Raw genomic sequence first — 21,730 nt, forward strand, 5'->3', positions numbered from 1 at the left:
CACCGTCCGAGTAGACTCCGGAATGTCCGGGGTCACCAGGAAAGTTCTCCTAATTGATTCGACTGATAATGAAGCCGATGCAAGTGATTGGAGGACGCCCATAACTAATTATTTACGAAATTCCAATATCAGGACAGATAAGAACATTCGGCGTACAGCTTTCAAGTATATTTTGATGAGTGACAAACTCTACCGTCGAACAGTCAACGACGTCCTACTTAAGTGCTTGGGCCCAGATGATGCTATATTAGCCATGGCCGAAGTACATGAAGGAATTTGTGGTACCCATCAATCAACTCCAAAGATGAAGTGGTTGTTGCGAAGGTCTGGTTTTTATTGGCCTAATATGATAGCTGATTGTTTCAAGTACTACAAAGGATGCCAAGTGTGTCAAAAATTTGGCAACCTACAGTTGGTCCCTGCAGCCAAATTACATCCTATCATCAAGCCTTGGCCTTTCAGAGGATGGGGATTAGACTTTACAGGAGAAATTCATCCTTCATCATCAAAGGGGCATCGGTTCGTGTTAGTTGCCACTGACTACTTTACCAAATGGACTGAAGTCGTTGCTCTGAAAAACATGACACACAAGGAGGTAATTGAGTTCATAACTGAGCATATTATTCATAGATTTGGCATTCCCCAGACTCTGACTACAGGTCAAGGAACTTCTTTTATGTCAAAAGAGGTACGTGAATTTTCCAAATTATATAGAATTAAGTTGCTTAATTCATCTCCATATTATGCTCAGGCCAATGGACAGGTTGAGTCTAGTAATAGGACATTGATTAACTTGATAAAAAAGAAGATACCCGATAATCCTAAGCATTGGCATAAGATTTTGTCCGAAGCATTATGGGCTCATAGAATATCTAAACATAGTGCTACTAAAGTATCTCCTTTTGAGCTTGTCTATGGGCAGGAAGCAGTGTTGCCTGTAGAAATAAGTTCGAATGCTGTCAGGTTCACTAGACAAAATGATCTAACCGTCATTGATTATTATAATTCAATGATGGATAATATTGATGAGGTGACCGACAAGAGGGTGATAGCTTTGGGAGCAATAGAAAAGACAAGATCATGGTAGCCAGGGCCTAAAACAAGAAGGTCAAAGCAAAGTCATTTCAAGTAGGGGACCTGGTGTGGAAGACCATCCTGCCTCTAAGGAATAAAAACCGAAAGTTTGGGAAATGGTCGCCAAGATGAGAGGGTCCTTATAAAGTAAAACAGGTAATGTCTGATAACGCCTATTTACTACAAACATTACAAGGCAAGGATTTACCCAAGGCTTTGAATGGGCGTTTCCTCAAATAGTACCATCCTAGTATGTGGCAAGATGCCTAAGAGAACCGATGTAATCACATCGAGTTAGTTGCTTTTGGTTTGCTTAGCTCCACCAAAAGGCAGGGGGCATATGTTGAGCACCAAAATTGAGCGGAGGCCGGACCGTCCGCGGTCCGGACGGTCCGCGCCTGTGGGCCGGACGGTCCGCGCGTGCGCAGAGCATATTAGGGTTCCGAGTTTTGTGCTATGGTTGTTAGCTAGATTCGCGTAATTAGCTCGAAAATTAGTTTGTAAAGGGCCCAGCCCCCCTCCTCTATAAATAGAGAGGTATACGGCCGATTTGTAATCATCAATCGAATCAATAACACTTCTATGTCACATGTATTTCCTGTACAATTAGGAGTAGTTCTAGTCTAGTTCTAGTTTAGCCTCTCGATCCCCAAATTCTCCGCTTCTCTTCGACTCTACGTCGATTAGAGGAGTCTAGGTCGGTCTGCCCGAGCCTAGACAACTCCTAGGATCTCTCCTCCCCGATGGGGTCCCTCCCGGGAGCGAGATCCAGGCGCCGCCGGTGACCTTCCGCCGCCATTGCGCACGCGCGGACCGTCCGGCCGTCAGACAGGAAAACCTAGTCTCGCGCGAGGCCGCGGACTATCCGGCCCCTGGCCGCGGACCGTCCGCCCCTGTGCAGAGAGCACCGCCGCTGGTTCGTGTTGAGTGATTGGCGCCATAAAAAGGTGTCAACAGGTGACATCTTACCTGCGTACCTAATTCTAATCTCGACTACTTCGTGAAGGATGGGATCATCTTTTGAAATGGTTTCTGTTAATGACAAGGGGCCATTTCAGATGAGATCGTCTTATGGAATGGTGTCTGATAATAATAAGACATTGTTTTATGTTACTCCCACTTGAATCTTTCTTAACATTAATGTAGTTGTGATTCCTCGAAAAAATCTATGAGAAAAATCTAAGCGACGTATATGGATTGATATGTGATTCGAGAACTACTGTGTCTTTGTATCCCATTTTAAAATCAATGCTACAAAAATTTTGGAGGTGCAACGGACAATGTCATAGGGTGTTTGATTTAAGAAATAGCTAGTTCATAATCTTCTCACTCTTCATTTTTTTTGTTTAGTTTATGGAATATAATGAGTTGATTTATCACTATCTTATTCTTCATAGTTAGTAAGTACTACTATGAGTAATGGAGTCATCCCACCAAATTTGAGTAATAGACTCATGATGCACCAACTTATTTTAAATGGAGTGATTCCTCGAACCAAACACCTCCTTAACTTCTCTAAAAGCCTTACACAAAAATATGAGATCGAAGCAATGTAAATTGATCTCTTGTTAAAACTTCTATAAAACCTTGCGAGAAAATCAAGAGTAAGTTGATGATATCTATAGTTATTGCCTTTTAGAAAACTCATACAAAAACCTAAAAGGAAGGGTGACGTCTAAGAGTGAGATGAATTATGCAATCTATTTTTCGCACTAATCTATGGCGTCTATTTTCCCTTAATCAAAGCACATTCACTAGCCTACAACTAAGATAATAAGATAAGACACACAACCAAAGATAACAATATAAATGCGAAAACTTAAATACAATTGACAACAGGTTCACTAATGAGGGTACAAGAAGCACTACTTTTTAGGTTCGGTAAGGGTTTAGACGATCACCATGAGTTTAGGACCTCTACGATGACTTTGTGAACTTTGGGTTAATGAGAGAAGGAGCAACGTGGGAGACTGTATGAAGCACTAAAGACATCAAACTTAGAGAGGTTTGGGCACCAGCACTTAGTACCCTACATCCTTTGGGTTGTTGATTGTATTACTTGGAAGCCAAAATGACGAAGTGTGTGTAGAGAGTGGGAGGAAGTCCGAAGATGAAGCCCCTTTTAAAAAGGCTCCTCTCTCCCTTTTATAACTTAACTGGGGGTACAAGTCAAGTAGGGTGGGCCTGGTGGTCAGACCCCACCTATTGTTACTATTGAAGCTGTAAACGTCCATCCTCGATCACGTGTCGTCATGGTCTGTATATCCTAGGTGGTCGAAGTCACCCGAGGCCGTGGCATCCACATAGATATATAATATAAAATCATGTTGAATTTTTTATGAACACAGATGGACAATCATTATTGTTATTGTATATCTTTGCGAGAAGAAGCTCACTTAGTCGGTTGCGTCATATTTTTCCTAACTGGTTTAAGCATATGAGAGCTTTACATAGTACATGTAGCGATTATGAGTATGAAAGTTTGTACAATATTTATTTTAAATAACGTATGAGAGCAAAATAAGTTGCACGATATACAATACTGCCTCCATCCCATAAAATAAGAAAAGTCAACATTTTTAAATTTTGACCAACTGTTGACGCCTTTTCGGAGCGCCAAACACTCAACAAGAACTGTGGCGGTGCCCTCTGCACAGGGGCGGACGGTCCGCGCGCAGGGGCCGGACGGTCCGCGGCCTGGTGCGAGGCGCGGTGGTGCTCTCTGCGCAAGGGCGGACTGTCCGCGGCCTGGGGCCGGACGGTCCGCGGCCTGGTGCGCTGCTGGGACTTCTGCCTGACGGCCGGACGGTCCGCGCCCTGGGGCCGGACGGTCCACACGTACGCAGGGACGGCGGAAGATCGCCGACGGCGCCTGGATCTCGCTCCCGGGAGGGACCCCGTCGGGGAGTAGAGATCCTAGGTGGTGTCTAGGCTCGGGCAGACCGACCTAGACTCCTCTAATCGACGTAGAGTCAAGGAGAGGCGGAGAATTTGGGGATCGAGTGGCTAAACCTAAACTAGACTAGAACTACTCCTAGGATAAAATGCGAAATAGAAGTTGTATTGATTCGATTGTTGATGATTACAAATCGGCCGTAGACCTCTCTATTTATAGAGGAGGGGGGCTGGACCCTTTACACAACTGATTCCGAGCTAATCCCGCGAATATAGCTAACAACCGTAGCACAAAACTCGGAACCCTAATCTGTTCTGCGCACGCGCGGACCGTCCGGCCCACAGGCGCGGACCGTCCGGACCGCGGACCGTCCGGCCTCAGGGCCGGACAGTCCGCCGCTCAATTCTGGTTCGAACATATGCCCCCTTGCCTTTTGGTGGAGCTGGGCGAACCAAAAGCAACTAACTCGATGTGATTACATCGGTTTTCTTAGGCATCTTGCCACATACTAGGATGGTACTGTTTGAGGAAACGCCCATTCAAAGCCTTAGGTAAATCCTTGCCTTGTAATGTTTGTAGTAAATAAGCATTACCAGACATCACCTGTTTCACTTTATAAGGACCCTCCCAGCTTGGCGACCATTTCCCGAACTTTCGGTCTTTATTCCTCAGAGGTAGAATGGTCTTCCACACCAAGTCTCCCACTTGGAATGATTTTGCTTTGACCTTCTTGTTGTAGGCCCTGGCTACCATGATCTTGTCCTTTTCTATTGCTCCCAAAGCTATCATCCTCTTGTCGGTCACCTCATCAATATTATCCATCATTGAATTATAATAATCAGTAGTAGTTAGATCATTTTGTCTGGCAAACCTGACAGCATTCAAACTTATTTCCATAGGTAACACTGCTTCCTGCCCATAGACAAGCTCAAAAGGAGATACTTTAGTAGCACTATGTTTAGATATTCTATGAGCCCATAAAGCTTCAGACAAAATCTTATGCCAATGTTTAGGATTATCAGATACCTTCTTCTTTATCAAATTAATCAACGTCCTATTACTAGACTCGGCCTGTCCATTGGCCTGAGCATAATATGGAGACGAATTAAGTAGCTTAATTCTGTATAATTCAGCAAATTCACGTACCTCCTTTGACATAAAGAAGTACCTTGATCTGTAGTCAAGGTCTGGGGAATGCCGAATCTATGAATAATATGCTCAGTTATGAACTCAATTACCTCCTTGTGCGTCATGTTCTTTAGAGCAACGGCTTCAGTCCATTTGGTGAAATAGTCAGTGGCAACTAACACAAACCGATGCCCCTTTGATGATGAAGGATGAATTTCTCCAATAAAGTCTAATCCCCATCCTCTGAATGGCCAAGGCTTGATGATAGGATGTAATTCGGCTGCAGGGACCAACTGTAGGTCGCCGAATTTTTGACACACTTGGCACCCCCTGTAGTACTTGAAACAATCAGCTGTCATACTAGGCCAATAAAAACCAGACCTTCGCAACAACCACTTCATCTTTGGAGCTGATTGATGGGTACCACAAATTCCTTCATGTACTTCGGCCATGGCTAATATAGCATCATCTGGGCCCAAGCACTTAAGCAGGACATCATTAACCGTTCGGCGATAAAGTTCATCACTCATCAAAACATACTTGAAAGCTGTTCGCCGAATGTTCTTATCTGTCCTGATATTGGGATTTTGCAAATAATTAAGTATAGGTGTCCTCCAATCACTTGTATCGGCTTCATTGTCAGCCGAATCGATTAAGAGAACCTTTCTGGTAACCTCGGACGGTCCGGCGTCAACACGCGGACGGTTCGCGACCTGGGATTTTGGCTCTGCACTGGTTATCAGATTTTCAGTTTTGTGAAATTTCCCTCTCTTTATCCGATAACCCGATGCATCTTGTGCCAAGTTGTTAGCTCTATGATTCTCAACTCTAGAGATATGCCGAATACTGAATTCGTCAAAAGAATGAATTATGCTCCAACATTTCTCAAGATAACTATTTAGAGTACCATCAAGACATTGATATTCTTCTAACACTTGTTGGACAACCAGCTGAGAATCACCAAATACCATCACATGTTTTACTCCCATACCATCTAAAAGTTCTAAACCGAATAGGAGGGCCTCATATTCAGCTTGATTATTAGTGCAATAAGTTTCCAATCGGCTGGAGAAGTCAAAGGAGACATTACTTGGTGAAACAAGTACAATGCCAATTCCTTGCCCTTCATGGCAAACCGATCCATCAAAATATAAAGTCCAAGGAGTAATAGTGAGGTATGACATGTCTAGCTCATGAATATCATTAACCCGATGTTCTACAATGAAATCCGCTACGACTTGGCCTTTCATAGATTTCAATGGTTCATAGGCCAAGTCATATTCTATTAGTGCATACGCCCACTTACCAATTCTACCACTCATAATTGGGTTATGCAACATGTATTTGATCACATCGGCTTGACCAGAAACAGTGCAATGACTAGACAGTAAATAACATCTACATTTGGTGCATGCGTAAAACAAGCATAAACATAACTTTTCAATAAAAGTGTACCTTGTTTCAGCATCCACCAACCTTCGGCTTAGATATGCCACAACATGCTCCTTCCCCTCAGTTTCTTGTGTCAGAACAGCCCCAATGACCTTATCCTCAGCTGCAATGTATAATCGAAATGGCACTCCTGCTTGTGGTGCTTTTAATACGGGAGCCAAGATAAGTATTTTTTTATGAGATCAAATGCCTCTTGCTGTTCTGCCCCCCAAGCGAATTCGGCATCATTCTTAAGCCGAAGAATAGGGGTGAACGCATCAATCTTCCCGGCTAGGTTAGAAATAAACCTTCGTAAATAATTCACCTTGCCGAGAAACCTCTGTACCTCGACCTTACAGGTCGGAGGTCCCACATTCCGAATGGACTTGATTCGGTCAGGGTCTATTTCTATACCATGTTCATGTATGACAAATCCTAAAAACTTACCAGCCGACACTCCAAAAGCACATTTACGTGGGTTCATTTTCAAACCATACTGACGCATTTTATCAAAGGCTTTGCGCAAATCAGCTATATGAGAACTAAACTCAGCCGATTTGACTACAATATCATCAATGTAAACTTCCACAGTGTTTCCTAACAATTCATGGAAGATCAAATTCATAGCCCTCTGATAAGTAGCACCAGCATTTTTCAGACCAAATGTCATGACAACCCACTCAAATAAACCAATGAAGCCTGGACATATAAAGGCCGTTTTAGACGCATCTTCTTCGGCCATGAAAATCTGATTATATCCGGCATTACCATCAAGAAAGCTAATAATTCTATTTCCTGATGCATTATTGATTAATGTGTCGGCTATGGGCATGGGATATTCGTCTTTAGGAGTTGCTCTATTTAAATTGCGAAAATCAATGCATACTCTAAGTTTACCTGACTCCTTCTTCTCCACCGGCACAATATTGGAGACCCATTCTGCGTATCCGCAAGGTCTGACAAAATCAGCTTCTAGCAGCCGGTGGATTTCGTCCTTGATGCGTGGGAGAAGATCTGGACGAAATGTTCTAGCTCTTTGCTTGAACGGTCTGAAACCAGATTTAATAGGCAGCCGATGCTCTACGATCTCTCGGCTTAATCCAGGCATTTCAGTATAATTCCAAGCAAAGCAATCTGAATATTCCTTCAATAGACCGATCATCTCATCTCTAGGATCGGTCTCCAGGGTCTTGTTTACAAAAGTCGGCCTTGGAGTTTTACCATCTCCTATGTCAATCTCCTCCAAAGGATCAGCCGATGTAAACCCCTGTCCTAGTTTATCGAGATCTCTGAATTCCTCTATTATGTTTCCCACAGAGGAATTAGAAGATCTTTGCGTGACGGCGGACTCTCCGGTCTCGGGGACCGGATCATCCGTAATACTGCCCTTTTGCTGTGATGTATGTTCGGTCTTAAAGTCCGAACCCTTTTGTGAAAGACCAGACCATCCGGCCTTGGAAGCCGAACTGTCCGTGGCCAGAGACTCATGAGTTTTGTGTGTATTCATCATTTAAACTTTATTTAGGATTTAGCCGATTCTCCATCGGCTCTAGCATTACAGGAATGAAACCTTTCTTATCTATACTTATGAATTGGTAATCAGAAAAATCTACTCCTGTGAGACATGTAGCAGTCTCATAAGTCCAGAGTACAGGGGCATCGGCCACAGCGATGCAGGCCGATACATCAGCATGTACTTGTTCTATGTCATCGCCTACCCATTGTATTAGCATTTGATGTAATGTAGAAGGTATACATTGATTGGCGTGAATCCAATCTCTGCCTAGAATTAAACTGTAATTTCCTTCTACATCAGCGACGAAGAATGCAGCAGCAAGGGTCTTAGTCCCGATGGTTAATTCAACGGACGTGACTCCCCTGGCTTTGATCGAACTATCAGTTCCAACACCGTTGAGGGTCATGTTGGTCTTGACAAGTTCGTCATCTTGTTTACCTAATTTTCTGTATAATGAATAAGGCATTAGATTTACAGCCGCCCCTCCATCTACCAACATCTTAGCAATCGGTATCCCATCAATGTGGCCGCGCACGAAGAGCGGCTTTAAATGATTTACCGATTCTTTTGGTTTAGTAAAGGCGGCTTCTTTAGGACCAAAATCAAACTGGGCAACAACAGGTTCATCGTCGCCGATAATAGTACAATCAGCAGAAAATGTAATAATGTTTACATCCATACCTGGGCGTTCTGGAGAAGCCTCGTAGTCGACCAGGTCTTCTCCCAGCAGGTCGTCCTCTTCCATTGATGTTGTCGTGTCGTTGGAGGCTTCCTGGTGAACGGCGGACGGTCCGCGTGCGGGGGCCGGACGGTCCGTGCCTGGTGCAGGTTGTCCAGAGACTTCCTGGTGAACGGCGGACGGTCCGTGCGCAGGGGCCGGACGGTCCGCGCCTGGTGCATATTGACTTTCTATTTCTGTGGCCGTTTGTTTTTTCTCAACGGCCTTCGGTCTCCATTTCTTTTGCGGTGGCGGGTATAGTGGATGTGTGTCATTAAATGTCTTTTCCGCCTCCTTCTCCTGGCTCTCCTTTGCTCTTAGGCGCTGTAATTTTCTCTTTTGGGATCGTGTCAATCCCGCTGGGCACCATCGAGGCATGGAGTATTTTGGATCGACTGTTTTGATGGTAGCCGTATCCTTTTCGGTTGTGTTGGCCGATTCGCCGAAAATCATCGGCCCTTTATTATCTTCTTGTATGACAACATCTGCAGTGCCTATTTTGATGATATCCTTTTTTGTTGCAGGCATATGCCCCCCTGCCGGATTGGTCGGCCTAGGAGGCCGAGTAGTCCGGCAATCTTGTTGGGCCTGTGCCTGGTGACCAGATTCAGCAGCGCTCAATCGGTCTTGCACTGGCGGCGCCAACCTATCAAAAACGGATGTTTGGGGTGCCCCCCAGGCGGGGTACTGTGGCATCCCAAATGGGTATGGTGGCATGCCCCACATTTGATTTGGGACATATGGTGGAGGTAAGTATGTGTATGGATATGGCATAGATGGATAAGGGGGTGGAGGGGTCCATGTCGGCATGTTAGGTCTCAATTGTACAATAGGACCTTTCATTTCTTCCGATTGGTGAGGTGGTCCAATCGGCCTGACCTGACGTTGCTCATGAATGGGTGAGCGGGGTCGCTTCGGTGGCCGGTCACTGGGGCCGGCCTTCTTTTTCACATATTTAGACAACAATTGATCGAAAGTCGGGCCAGGCTTGATCAGCCGACCAGCTGCTTTAAATGTATTTGTTTTCCACGTACCTATCTCTGGCCGTCGTGGTTTGAAGGTACGTGGTCGCTGCGAGTCCTGAGCATGGCCAGACCGTCCGCCAGAGTCTTCCGGACCGTCCGGAGAAGCGTCGGACCGTCCGCGTCGGGACGGCGGACTGTCCGTGATGCGTAGCACGGGTTCCCGCAACTGTCTCCCTGTCTGCGCTTGCCCCCCAGTGCTAGAGGCTGTGATGGTCACCTTCAGTGTCTCCCCTCCATCGGGAGTCTTCTCGGCCACCACCTTCCTGCAAGCAACTTTACAATCCCCATCGGCCTTTTTAGCATTGCCGATGATTGTTTCCTTGCCTTTGCCTTTATCGGCTGTATTTGGCCGAACCAAGACTTTCTTGCCCTCGAAGTCAATCATGTTCATCGGAAAGGGCTCTGTATCCACCTGCATTTCCTGAAATTTCAATCGTCCTTCGTTAATGGCCGATTGAATCTGTCGCCGAAATACATTACAATCATTAGTGGCATGAGAAAATGAGTTATGCCACTTGCAGTACGCACGACGTTTTAGCTCGTCGGCGGATGGAACAGTGTGATTTATTTTAATATTGCCATTTTTAAGTAACTCATCAAATATTTTATCACATTTACCAACATTAAATGTAAACTTTACCTCCTCTTGCCGTTTCTTTTGAACCGGCTGTAAGGAAGCACAAGCCGAAACTTTGGCCTGCTTTGGCCAAACCATTTCAGCAGCGTACACTTCTGCTGATTCGTTATCTGAGCTACTTTGGTCGCATTCTACTATGTGTACGTTGTGACGCATTGTTTTAGCAGTTTCTTTGCTCCGGCTTTCGCAAGCCAAAGCTCTCTGGTGTAACTGTGCTAGTGTAAAAAATTGGATGCCTTCTAATCTTTCTTTTAAATAATATCGCAGACCATTAAAGGCTAATCCTACTAGCTGTTTCTCTGCTAAATGAATTTGAAAGCATCGGTTTCTTGTATCTCGGAATCTCCGGATGTAATCATTAACCGATTCATCTTTTGTCTGTCGCAACGACACTAAATCTACCAAATCCAACTCATAGTCACCGGAGAAAAAATGATCATGAAATTTTTGTTCTAGATCCCCCCATGATGAAATGGAATTAGGAGGTAGAGTGGCATACCATGCAAACACGGTTCCTGTTAAAGATAATGAAAATAAGCGCACGCGAAATGCCTCTGTGTCGGCCAATTCTCCCAATTGTGCTAAGAACTGGCCTATATGTTCACGCGTGTTTTTCCCTTGGTCACCCGAAAATTTTGCGAATTCGGGTATTCTAGTTCCCTGTGGGTATGGGTGGTGATCAAATCGGTTGTCATAAGGTTTCCGATATGATTGCCCCCCAGGGACCATGCTTACTCCGAGCTTATCTCGGAACGCCCCGGCTATTTCTTCCCTCACTATATCAATGGCAGCCGGTGCAAGACCACCGGCTCTCTGGTCAAACATAGGTGGAGTTGGTTGTATATTAATATGTTGTCGTTCCCCCCATTGGTTTGAGCTACGTGGTGCATTTCCATTTGCCCTATACGGCTCATAGGTTTGATCGTTTTTTTCCGGCCTTCTAGGTGGGGCCGAAAAGCTTTCCTGGGCTCTGGATCCTGAATTAATGGGCTGGTGCATTGCATAGTGTGATGGGAAGTGTTGCTGGGGCGGGCGAGGATTCAAGTAATAATCCTCCTCAAAAGACTCATGTGCGGACTGTCCGGTCATTGGCCCGGACCGTCCGTGATTATGTGCGGACCGTCCGTTGTTGTACGCGGACGGTCCGACTGGGTAGTTTAGGTTCTGTGCCATGTGTGGTGGCTCGGGCGCATATCTAGGTAACTCATTAAAAATAGGCCCGACTGTTGCTGGCCCGGACGGTCCGCGCTCACGTGCGGACGGTCCGGGCATGTGCAGATCGACTGGTTTGCTGCCGATTTGCGGTTGATTAGGGTATGTGTCCATCGGCATCCCATAAAGGGGTTGTGACTGGTCGTGACAACCTGTAGCCGATGTGTTACATACGTTATCTCCTAACTCAACCTCGTGCGAAGGAAAATTTGCGGTACTAGATTTATCAAATGCACGTACTAGTCTCTTAAGATCGCTTTGCATACCCCCTATGATGTTCTGCATTTGTTCACGCTGATCTTCTACATAATTTCTAAGAGATTGCAGATCGTTGGTTTTACTTACATTGGGGATATCTGGCGTGGGTTGGAGCGAAGCCGGATCCGTCGCCCGATGTCGGACGACCTTGTTGTTCCTGTCCACTTTGAAGTTGGCCAAGAACTTTGCTTTCGCCTCCTGGATCATCCGCTCCTTGTGCTCCTCAAACTGGAGCTGCTCGTCAGCCGGCAAGGTTTCCCAAGTCGGCTCTATGATGTTGCTTGGAGAAATATCAGAGCTATCCCTTGAACCGGCCATTGAGGGCCGATTTGATAAGCTTAGATATGTCTTCCCCAGCGGAGTCGCCAAAAGTATGTTGACGCCTTTTCGGAGCGCCAAACACTCAACAAGAACCGTGGCGGTGCCCTCTGCACAGGGGCGGACGGTCCGCGCGCAGGGGCCGGACGGTCCGCGGCCTGGTGCGAGGCGCGGTGGTGCTCTCTGCGCAAGGGCGGACTGTCCGCGGCCTGGGGCCGGACGGTCCGCGGCCTGGTGCGCTGCTGGGACTTCTGCCTGACGGCCGGACGGTCCGCGCCCTGGGGCCGGACGGTCCGCACGTACGCAGGGACGGCGGAAGATCGCCGACGGCGCCTGGATCTCGCTCCCGGGAGGGACCCCGTCGGGGAGTAGAGATTCTAGGTGGTGTCTAGGCTCGGGCAGGCCGACCTAGACTCCTCTAATCGACGTAGAGTCGAGGAGAGGTGGAGAATTTGGGGATTGAGTGGCTAAACCTAAACTAGACTAGAACTACTCCTAGGATAAAATGCGAAATAGAAGTTGTATTGATTCGATTGTTGATGATTACAAATCGGCCGTAGACCTCTCTATTTATAGAGGAGGGGGGCTGGACCCTTTACACAACTGATTCCGAGCTAATCCCGCGAATATAGCTAACAACCGTAGCACAAAACTCGGAACCCTAATCTGTTCTGCGCACGCGCGGACCGTTCGGCCCACAGGCGCGGACCGTCCGGACCGCGGACCGTCCGGCCTCAGGGCCGGACAGTCCGCCGCTCAATTCTGGTTCGAACACCAACAATTCAACAATAAAACATATATTTTTAGTGTACGCATGTTATATACTTAAATTTGTATTCAAAAATACTTTAATGTGATGCTTAGTTTGTTTTGTTGCTGTTATATTTTAAATAAATTAATGGTCAAAGTTCCAATGTAAAGACTTTGTCAAAAAAAATATGCCTTATTTATTGGGATGGAGGGAGTATAAGTTTATACAATTATTATTATCACAAAATTATTCTCCACTCTTAGTGGAGAACTCCAACCCAATATACAAATTTTGCTGGATCTGGCCCAAAAACCACATCCAGCCAACTTTCGAACTGGCGTCGGATTCGGTATAAACTGGGCCTAGAGTTATCCGGGTTTTGGGACTGGTCCATGGAAAAGGCTTGATAAGCATTTTTGGGCCTGGCCTCTGCCAGACACCGCTTCCTCCTCTGTTTCCCCTTCCTCTCAAGCTCCATCCAGCCTCAGATCCTGAACCGCAAGAACAGCAAGAATCAGCGGCGCCCGCGATGGTGTGCGCTAAGTGTAAGATTACCCTTTCCGTCGTCCCGATCGTGGATGGTGTGCATCCCCGATTCCTTTTTGCCCTAGATAGAGGACTCGTGCTGGGATCTGTACTGTAACCGCTTTTTTCCCCCTGCCCTTACCTAGGACAGGAGTATATAAGAAGGGCTGATGGAATTTGGGATGCAGGCGAGAAGAAGCTCGGGAAGTGTAACACCCGACACTGGCTCACCACGTGATGGGCCTCGATGTCGCATGGCCCAACTCGGAGCAGCCTAAAGGCAGGACCACAACGGCAGGAGAGGTATTGAAGACAAATCAGAAATCGGAAACAGGGTTCGTCCCTTCGCTCGTCTTCCTCCACGGAGCGGCATATCGGTGCGTCACCAGCTCCTCACGTCCTGGCTCACCATCGGCGGCTACGGGGACGTGACAGTTGGTATCAGAGGTAGTCGATTCTCGACATTTTCCTCGGTTTCGTCCTTGGTGCTCGCGACGATGGCTGAGGCGGCACAACGGGATGAAGCGCGCTGGGAGTTGGTTATGAAGAAGCTGAGTTGTCTGGTCCAGAAGATGGAGTCGTTGGTGGGGGGTCAGGCAGATCTAGCAGCAGCGGTGGCGCAGCAAGCGGCGGAGGATCTGCCCGTTCTGCCTCAGTTCGTTCGATCTGCGGGCAATACCACGACGCCAGTCTTTGACGAGGGACCTGTCTTCGACGACGAGCTGCCCATCGACTTCGGTTCCCAGGGGAAGACCGCGTCCATGGCGGCAGCAAGCGCCATGGAGGTCCCCGGATCCACCCCGACGCCCTCCGTCCCCTTCTACGACAGCGTCGACATCTTCCACCTCAATAGTGAACCCGTCTACGACGTCTACGATGACGACGAGGATGGCGATTCGTCGCAGCAGGCCGTGGTGCTCGCTGCGGACAAGAACTACTACCCCACCGCTGAAGAGATGTACGGGCCGGGCATGGAGGCGCTTGTCATGGACGAGGTCGAGCAACCGCTGGAGCAGCCCATCGTCGCAGACGCGCTTGCGCTGCTCGAGGAGATGCGAGGCAAGGGGTACCATGCTGACGTGATGAGGGCCTTGTGCAAGCTGCGCGATGCAGACAGGACGGTCCAGGTGCTCGGGGAGATGATGGAGGTCGGCTTCAGGCCATGGGTCTTGACATTGACATACAACTTTGTGGTGGCTGTGCTCGTGAAGGCAGGAAGGATGGAGGAGGCACTAAAGGTGAAGGATCAGATGTTGTTGGTTGCTGGAAAGAAGATGGATGTGGTTCTCGCGACAACATTGATGCATGGGTATTGCTTGCTCGGTGAAGTTGGGAAAGCGTTGGATTTATTTAACGAGGCTGTCAGGGATGGTGTGACAGCAACCAATGTGACATATGCGGTTCTGATAAAAGGTTGTGATGCAGAGGGGATGACAGATAAGGCATATGAGCTATGTCGTCAGATGATAGAGCAGGGATTGCTGTCAAGCACACATGGGTTCAATTTGGTGATAACAGGTCTGTTAAGAGACAAGCGGTGGGAGGATGCCATCAGCTTGCTTGAGGTTATGGTTGATATACCTTCTGCCGGTACTGCGGCTAAGTGTGAAGAGCTTGATATCATGACAGAATGTGTTGCTCAATGCAATCTTGTCACTGCTGTGTCCTCTGATTTTCATCCTGAATTCATCTGTCTGTTTGTCAAAAAATTTGGTGGCTCTGTGGCAGTATCAAGCAAGAGAGTATTGTTTCTCAGTTGGGGCTACATGGAGGAGTATGAGGTTCTGATTCCATTTCAGTTCCTTCAGGTTCGTGAGAGCCAAGTAAATGATGTTTGCCAGGACATGGGTGTGGGAGATAAGTGCTTGGCTGCCATTCATGACTTTGGCGATGTTCAGGGTGTAGATGAAGCAAAGGAGGAGCTTGTTGAGATAGTGAGCTGTCTGCATGGTTCACTGAACTCCAAGAAGCTTGGAGCAAAATTGCCCTGGGGTGTCCTGCTTGTTGGCCCTCCAGGAACTGGAAACACTCTTCTAGCATGGGCAGTTGCAGGAGAGGCTGGAATTCCATTTTTCTATGTTTCTGCTAGTGAGTTTGTTGAAGCTTTTGTTGGAAGAGGTCTTGCCCGTGTCAGGGAATTGTTCAAGGAAGCCAAAGAAGCTGCTCCATCCATCATTTTTATTGATGAACTTGATGTTATGGGTGGAAATAGAGGTAGAAGTTCTAACGATGTGAGGGACCAAACTCTAAACCAGCTAATTGCAGAAATGGATGGTTTTGACTCGGACATGAAAGTTATTGTCATGGCTGCTACTAACAGGCCAAAAGCACTGGATGTTGCTCTTTGTCGGCCTGGTCACTTCTCCAAAAAGGTGCAGTCTTGGAGACTTGGTCCTTTTACTCTAGGAGTAAGTGGTCTGCAACTTGGGCCATACATGAGGAGACAATGGGATCCTGGTATTACAAATGGGCAATTGGTGATGAGCTGCGAGGAGCTAGCTTTGCAGATCGCAGTGTTGCTTGGGGACAAGCAACATTTCGTCGGGGCGATAATGTAACACCCGACACTGGCTCACCACGTGATGGGCCTCGATGTCGCATGGCCCAACTCGGAGCAGCCTAAAGGCAGGACCACAACGGCAGGAGAGGTATTGAAGACAAATCAGAAATCGGAAACAGGGTTCGTCCCTTCGCTCGTCTTCCTCCACGGAGCGGCATATCGGTGCGTCACCAGCTCCTCACGTCCCGGCTCACCATCGGCGGCTACGGGGACGTGACAGGAAGGTGATCGTGCCTGACAAGTGGAAGGAGGGCGCCAGCAACACCAACGAGAGCGGCGGCCGCAAGATCAACGAGAACAAGCTCCTCTCCAAGAAGAACAGGTCAGCTCTCCCCTCAGGCCTCAGCCTCCCTTTTCTAGCCGCTGCCGTCTGCCGAGCCTTCTCCCCTGTGTCACGTCCCCGTGGCCGCCGTCGACGAGAAACGGGGCGTGAGACTCCAACAAACTCGCCTTGCCGCTTCTTCACGAGGAAGATGACTGGTGTTCTGAATATTCTCTTTTCTCATGTCCCCTGTCCTGACCTAACTGCTCCTTTTGTACATCTCGATTTGGGCCGTGTAGTGGGCTGCAATGGCACCACTTCAGACAAGTGGGTCGGATGTTACATTACCGCCCCGCCGAAACGTTGCTTGTCCCCAAGCAACAGTGACACAGTGTGCAGCCAAAATGCCTGGATTCCAAGGTCTAATCATCCAAAGAAGAAGCACGCCAAGAGATGAAAGCACTTGGAGTTCTGCTTGCATAAGCAGCAATGCACCATTTCTGCTTCCTACAACAGGCAAGATCTTATCAGCGGCTGCTGCCATTGAAATAATGTAGCAGAATATGTCCGATTGTCGTCTCTCATCCCTGAAGATCTTCACAGAAGCAGCGCTACTGCCAATGATGACAATGCCCAACTCCCTAGAAACCTCAGACATAAGCCCAGTAGGCTTCACTCCAACACATGGTGAAAATGTCATCCTGACAAGCTCATTCGTCACACTCATTGCACACAGGGCTAACATGAACTTGTCAATGCTAACCATCTGCAAGGGTGCAGTCAGCATGAGTGTGGTTCCCGTTCTACTAGATGTGCAGCTGGCCGACTCGAAGATCATAGAGACGGTCATTTTGCTCGTTGGCCCGTCGGACCTCGCACCAATAGCAGCTGCAAGTTCTAGAGACGGGTCTGCCATAGGACGCAGCTCCTTTGCGAGAAGCAGATCCATGTGAGACATGGGCTCCCATGCTTCTTGCTGCATCTCCTCCAAGTGATCCAGACCGAGGCTCAAGAGAAATCGACTTGGCACTTTGCCTGTCATAGTGGTCACGCACCTTGTACAGTAAGGTTGACCATCGCACTCAGGACTCAGTTTTGTGGATCCATTAGTTGCCACTTTCAGGAAGACCGCCAGGACAGTAGAATCACATCTATTCTGCTCAGGGCTCCCTACAAGTTGAGGATGATCATATCCCTTTTGGTGTTTCAGTGTGTCATCAAGCTGCTGTGACTTGTCCTCAGAAACATAATTTTGCTTATGAGGTGCTCGAGGATATTGTTCTTTACTCTCCATCGACCTCCCATGTCCTCAGCTGTTGTTGGTAGATTCTGCTTGACATAATGGCCCTTCTCCATTAATCCATCAACATTTTCAATGTCTGGTGGAGGCATGCTACCATTGGACGAGTTCTGCTTCTTATCCTTGTCAATTTTATTCATCACACCAACATGAGCTTCATTGCCCCCAACACTTTCTCCTGTTGAGGACGATTGCTGCAAATTTGGCGGTCTGGATGTCTGAAAATGACCATAAACAGATGATTCCTTAGAGTTCGTTTCAGAATTTACAGTTGAACATTGATTACACACACCAGTAGAGTTCCCTTCCGCTTCACTTCCCTGTGATGATGATGCCTGCGTTATACGGTTTTGCTCATACAACTTCAGCAATTGACTACTAACCCCTTCAACCACCTCACCGGCAACAACTTGGTCTTCAGCATTCTGCTGCTTCTCAAGACTATCCTCAAGCACACGGCCAGTACATGCAGAAGGAAACCGCTCCATGCTTCCATCCTTCAAAACCACTGCAGTTGCCTCATCTTCAACATCAGAATCCTTCTTGATCGATTCTTCTATGGCTTCTTCACCTCTCAGAGCCACCACATCATCACCAACATCATCCTTGTTAGCTGATACTTCTAAGGCTTCTCCACCTTGAGCAAGCTGCTTCAGTAAACCTTCATGCGTATAAGTTTCTGATTGCATCTCCTCATCCCATGCCACTTTAGGACCCATTTCACTGAACACTGGGTGTGTATTTGCTTGCTGTGACATTCCAACAAACATCCATGGGGCATCAGGCACAACATCCTGCTTGCAATCGTTGGGCATCTGGTTCCCCACTCCATGAGCTAGCCGCTGCCAAAAACCAAGTGAATCACAGCCAAGTAGCACTTCTGCATCCCAGACCACCTCCTCAGTAGACATTTCATCGAACATTGGATAATCAAAACCTTCAGAGAATGGAACAATCACCGCCTCACTGCCGTCGTGAGGCATTTCATCGAGCACTGGAAAAGCCATACCTCTGTCACCCTGTCCATCAAGTCCCCACCAATGCCCTCCTTCTCCAGATCGTGGAATCGCCCAACCATTGTTCTTCGGCAGCTCCGCCCACGCCCTGTTCAGCGCCACTAGGAGGTTGTCGCCCTTGTCCTGCTTCTTCCACCTCTGCTCGAAGTTCTCCAGCACGTCCCATGCCGCGGGTTCCACCAAGCAGCAGTGGATGTCGTTCCATAGCTCCCTCGGCCCGCTCTGTCTTCCGTCGCACGGGTCGATGCCGCCAAGGAAGTTCACGAGGTCCGGTGGCAACTCCAGCGCGCCGCCGCCGATCACCGTCTTCTGGTGGTGCGCGACCATGGTAGCCGTCTCGATGTCCTGCACTCCGGGGACGCCTTATGTCGAACAGGTGAAGAGCTTTCAGTCTTCCGCCGTCACTCGCCACTAACCACCGCCGCCAAGACCTCCCAAACTGATCGCCACACCCACACCGTCCACCACGAACGCCGATGAGGTGTTGTAGGACGTCGCGAACGGTCAGATAAGGAACTCTAGCGCCGCAAAAATCGTGGCCGTCGGACAGGATCGCTGTCGAGAGAGCGCGACCGCACCGCACTGTCGAGGACCCGAAGCTTTGATACCAATTGTCACGTCCCGTGGCCGCCGTCGACGAGAAACGGGGCGTGAGACTCCAACAAACTCGCCTTGCCGCTTCTTCACGAGGAAGATGACTGGTGTTCTGAATATTCTCTTTTCTCATGTCCCCTGTCCTGACCTAACTGCTCCTTTTGTACATCTCGATTTGGGCCGTGTAGTGGGCTGCAATGGCACCACTTCAGACAAGTGGGTCGGATGTTACACCCTGCTACTAGTTCTTTGCTGTCAGGGTTGGGCTGATATCACGCGCGAATAGCTGATGCTTGTAGCTTGTGCTCCCAACTCCGTTTTCTGGTATACCTCGAACATATCAGGTAGGGGCTTCTGTTTTCTTTAATGAAGAGGCAAAACATCAGATTGAATGGCTCTACTAGTCCTGAAGATAGTATTCAGTAGGTCAGTAACCAATCACACAAAGTCACAAACAAATTGTTTGCTGGTCCAACTTAGGGCTTGTTCGTTTTGGTGATAATCCACATGTATTGGGTGGGATTGAGCCGGTTTAAATCCATAACAAGTCAAAATCCATCTCAATCCCACCCAATACACTCCAATACACATGTAATATCAATAACCGAACAAGGCCTTAATGGCAGGCTGGTCGTAAACTTGATTTCTTGAACTTAGAGCCAAATCAAACGCCCCTCAAAGTTTATCTCTCTTCAACGCGGGGCTGTCGTTCTTTGCCAAATAGATGAAGTATTTGTTGGAAGAGTCACAGATCTGGATGACAACATGCCACATGTTCTACAAGGATTTCAATAAATGATAAGATTTAGTCTTACCTTCAAAACTAAACTTTGTTCTTATATTGGAGAAACTGTAATGCTGAGTGTTGACATAGGAATACGAAGAAAAGAAACCACCTTCCAAATTAGATAGAAAAGGTGAGAAGGAATATGAGTTCTGATGTTGTAATGTATGAAAACAGGTGCCAGTTAGGTTTTCATATGGATATGGGGTGGTAGGGGATAAGGAATTAAGGATTTTCAGTTTTTATTTAGACGCCTTTAATAAAAAATCACATTTATTTGATCCTTATGTTCAAGCAAGGTGCTCTTGAATTTCTATGGAAATATCATGTGTCACCACTGTGTGGCCAATGTCCTGTTTGTTTGCTCAGGGCTTCAGGAGTCAACTTCTGTTCCTTCTAAATTTGTTAAGGGTTTATTTGGGAGCGAGGGTATTGGAGGGGATTGAGAGGGCTAGAATCCCTTACTATTCAATTTTAAATAACAGCGATCGTGGCCCCCTCAACCCCCTTGCTCCCAAACAAGCCCTAAGAGAGTTCTCTAAGGCTCTCCCCCACTAGAAGGATCCAGGTACAATGGCTATTTTCTCCTAAAATATTGGTAGTAGCTTAAACGACTGGAAACTCAGGTAGCGGTCCGGAAAGGACAAGGTGAGTAGTAAAAGCAAGAAAGTTCTTTCGCATATTGAGCGACCACCCAAGCCCTGGTTCATAGTTACTGGTCCACACCAACTGATCATGTTACGGATTCTTTAGCCTCATTGGGTATTTTTTTTTCAGAACAAGCTATATGTTTTTGTTGTCTCTATTGAAATCATAGCATGTTCCTTTTTTTGTAACTTAATATTCAAATAATATCTGCTGTGTATTGTGATTATGATCTAATTCTACACACTTCTGCTTAATCACAGGTGGACTCCGTACGGAAACACCAAATGTATAATCTGCAAGCAACAGGTGCACCAGGACGCAAAATATTGCCACACCTGTGCTTATTCAAAAGGTAAGAAACACACTACAAAGGGAACATGGTAAAGATTTTTTTGCTGTTTATTTACTTGACACATTTGAAGTATCTATCACCCATAGCTCACGACTTAACAAGTTGCTTCTGAAATCATTCGATTCCTTATTCTGATCATAGTATGGACTTCTTCTAGGAGTGTGCGCAATGTGTGGGAAGCAAGTGTTGGACACGAAGCTCTACAAGCAAAGCAACGTGTGATCTTAGCTGCACTAAACTGCTAATGACTTGTATGAAATCTTGTACTCTCAATACATTCAAGCTGTCAACACTCAACAGTAGTTGTGTCTTAACAGACAGTATGTACTTGACTAGATTCTGGAACATAAAGTGGCTCAAAAATGAAAGTTCCAGTGGCATTATGTGAGCGAGTTTGCGTGTTGCATCACGAGGAACCTGCTGTGGCTATTGCGACTAAAAGTAACGTGTTTTGTGGTTTTGATATCGCAACTAGATCTAGCATAAATTTCATTTTTCAGAATTCCTATGGCCTCCATGGCAGCAGCTTCTGCAGATGTTCTACAATTCTTCACTGTCAATGGTACAGTTTGTCAGAACAATGCTTCTTGTTTGCTGCTACATTACTGGTAGTTAGTCTGAACAATGGCTGCCACATTAGACATAAGGATGGACACTATTATAAGACCTGTCAAATGTACTGCCACTATTAGACAGACGCAGCAACCATGGCCGGGTCAATCTAC

At 47.1% G+C, this 21,730-nt stretch overlaps 2 protein-coding genes across 2 annotated transcripts; both read left to right on the forward strand.

Annotated features, from left to right (window-relative positions):
• The first annotated feature begins 13,444 nt into the window (after positions 1 to 13,444).
• Positions 13,445 to 21,391, forward strand: LOC100283203 (uncharacterized). Its single transcript, NM_001156105.2, has 5 exons — positions 13,445 to 13,509; positions 13,678 to 13,693; positions 16,270 to 16,371; positions 20,914 to 21,005; positions 21,163 to 21,391. The coding sequence occupies exons 1-5, from the start codon at positions 13,494 to 13,496 to the stop codon at positions 21,225 to 21,227; spliced, it is 291 nt and encodes a 96-aa protein (NP_001149577.1). The 5' UTR covers positions 13,445 to 13,493; the 3' UTR covers positions 21,228 to 21,391.
• On the forward strand, positions 13,701 to 16,266 carry LOC118476888 (uncharacterized). The gene has a single exon (XM_035967211.1). It carries the CDS (start codon positions 13,987 to 13,989, stop codon positions 16,045 to 16,047), a length of 2,061 nt encoding a protein of 686 aa, XP_035823104.1. The 5' UTR covers positions 13,701 to 13,986; the 3' UTR covers positions 16,048 to 16,266.
• Positions 21,392 to 21,730: the final 339 nt, after the last annotated feature.

Source organism: Zea mays, chromosome 4, assembly GCF_902167145.1.
Source record: "Zea mays cultivar B73 chromosome 4, Zm-B73-REFERENCE-NAM-5.0, whole genome shotgun sequence".
In the NCBI taxonomy this organism is placed as follows: Eukaryota; Viridiplantae; Streptophyta; class Magnoliopsida; order Poales; family Poaceae; genus Zea; species Zea mays.

Coding starts and splice junctions, on each gene's coding strand:
- LOC118476888 (XM_035967211.1), top strand. CDS start 13,987: ATGGCTGAGGCGGCACAACGGGATGAAGCGCGCTGGGAGTTGGTTATG.
- LOC100283203 (NM_001156105.2), top strand. Junction 16,372..20,913: donor CTCCTCTCCAAGAAGAACAG/GTCAGCTCTCCC, acceptor GCTTAATCACAG/GTGGACTCCGTACGGAAACA. Junction 21,006..21,162: donor CACCTGTGCTTATTCAAAAG/GTAAGAAACACA, acceptor GACTTCTTCTAG/GAGTGTGCGCAATGTGTGGG.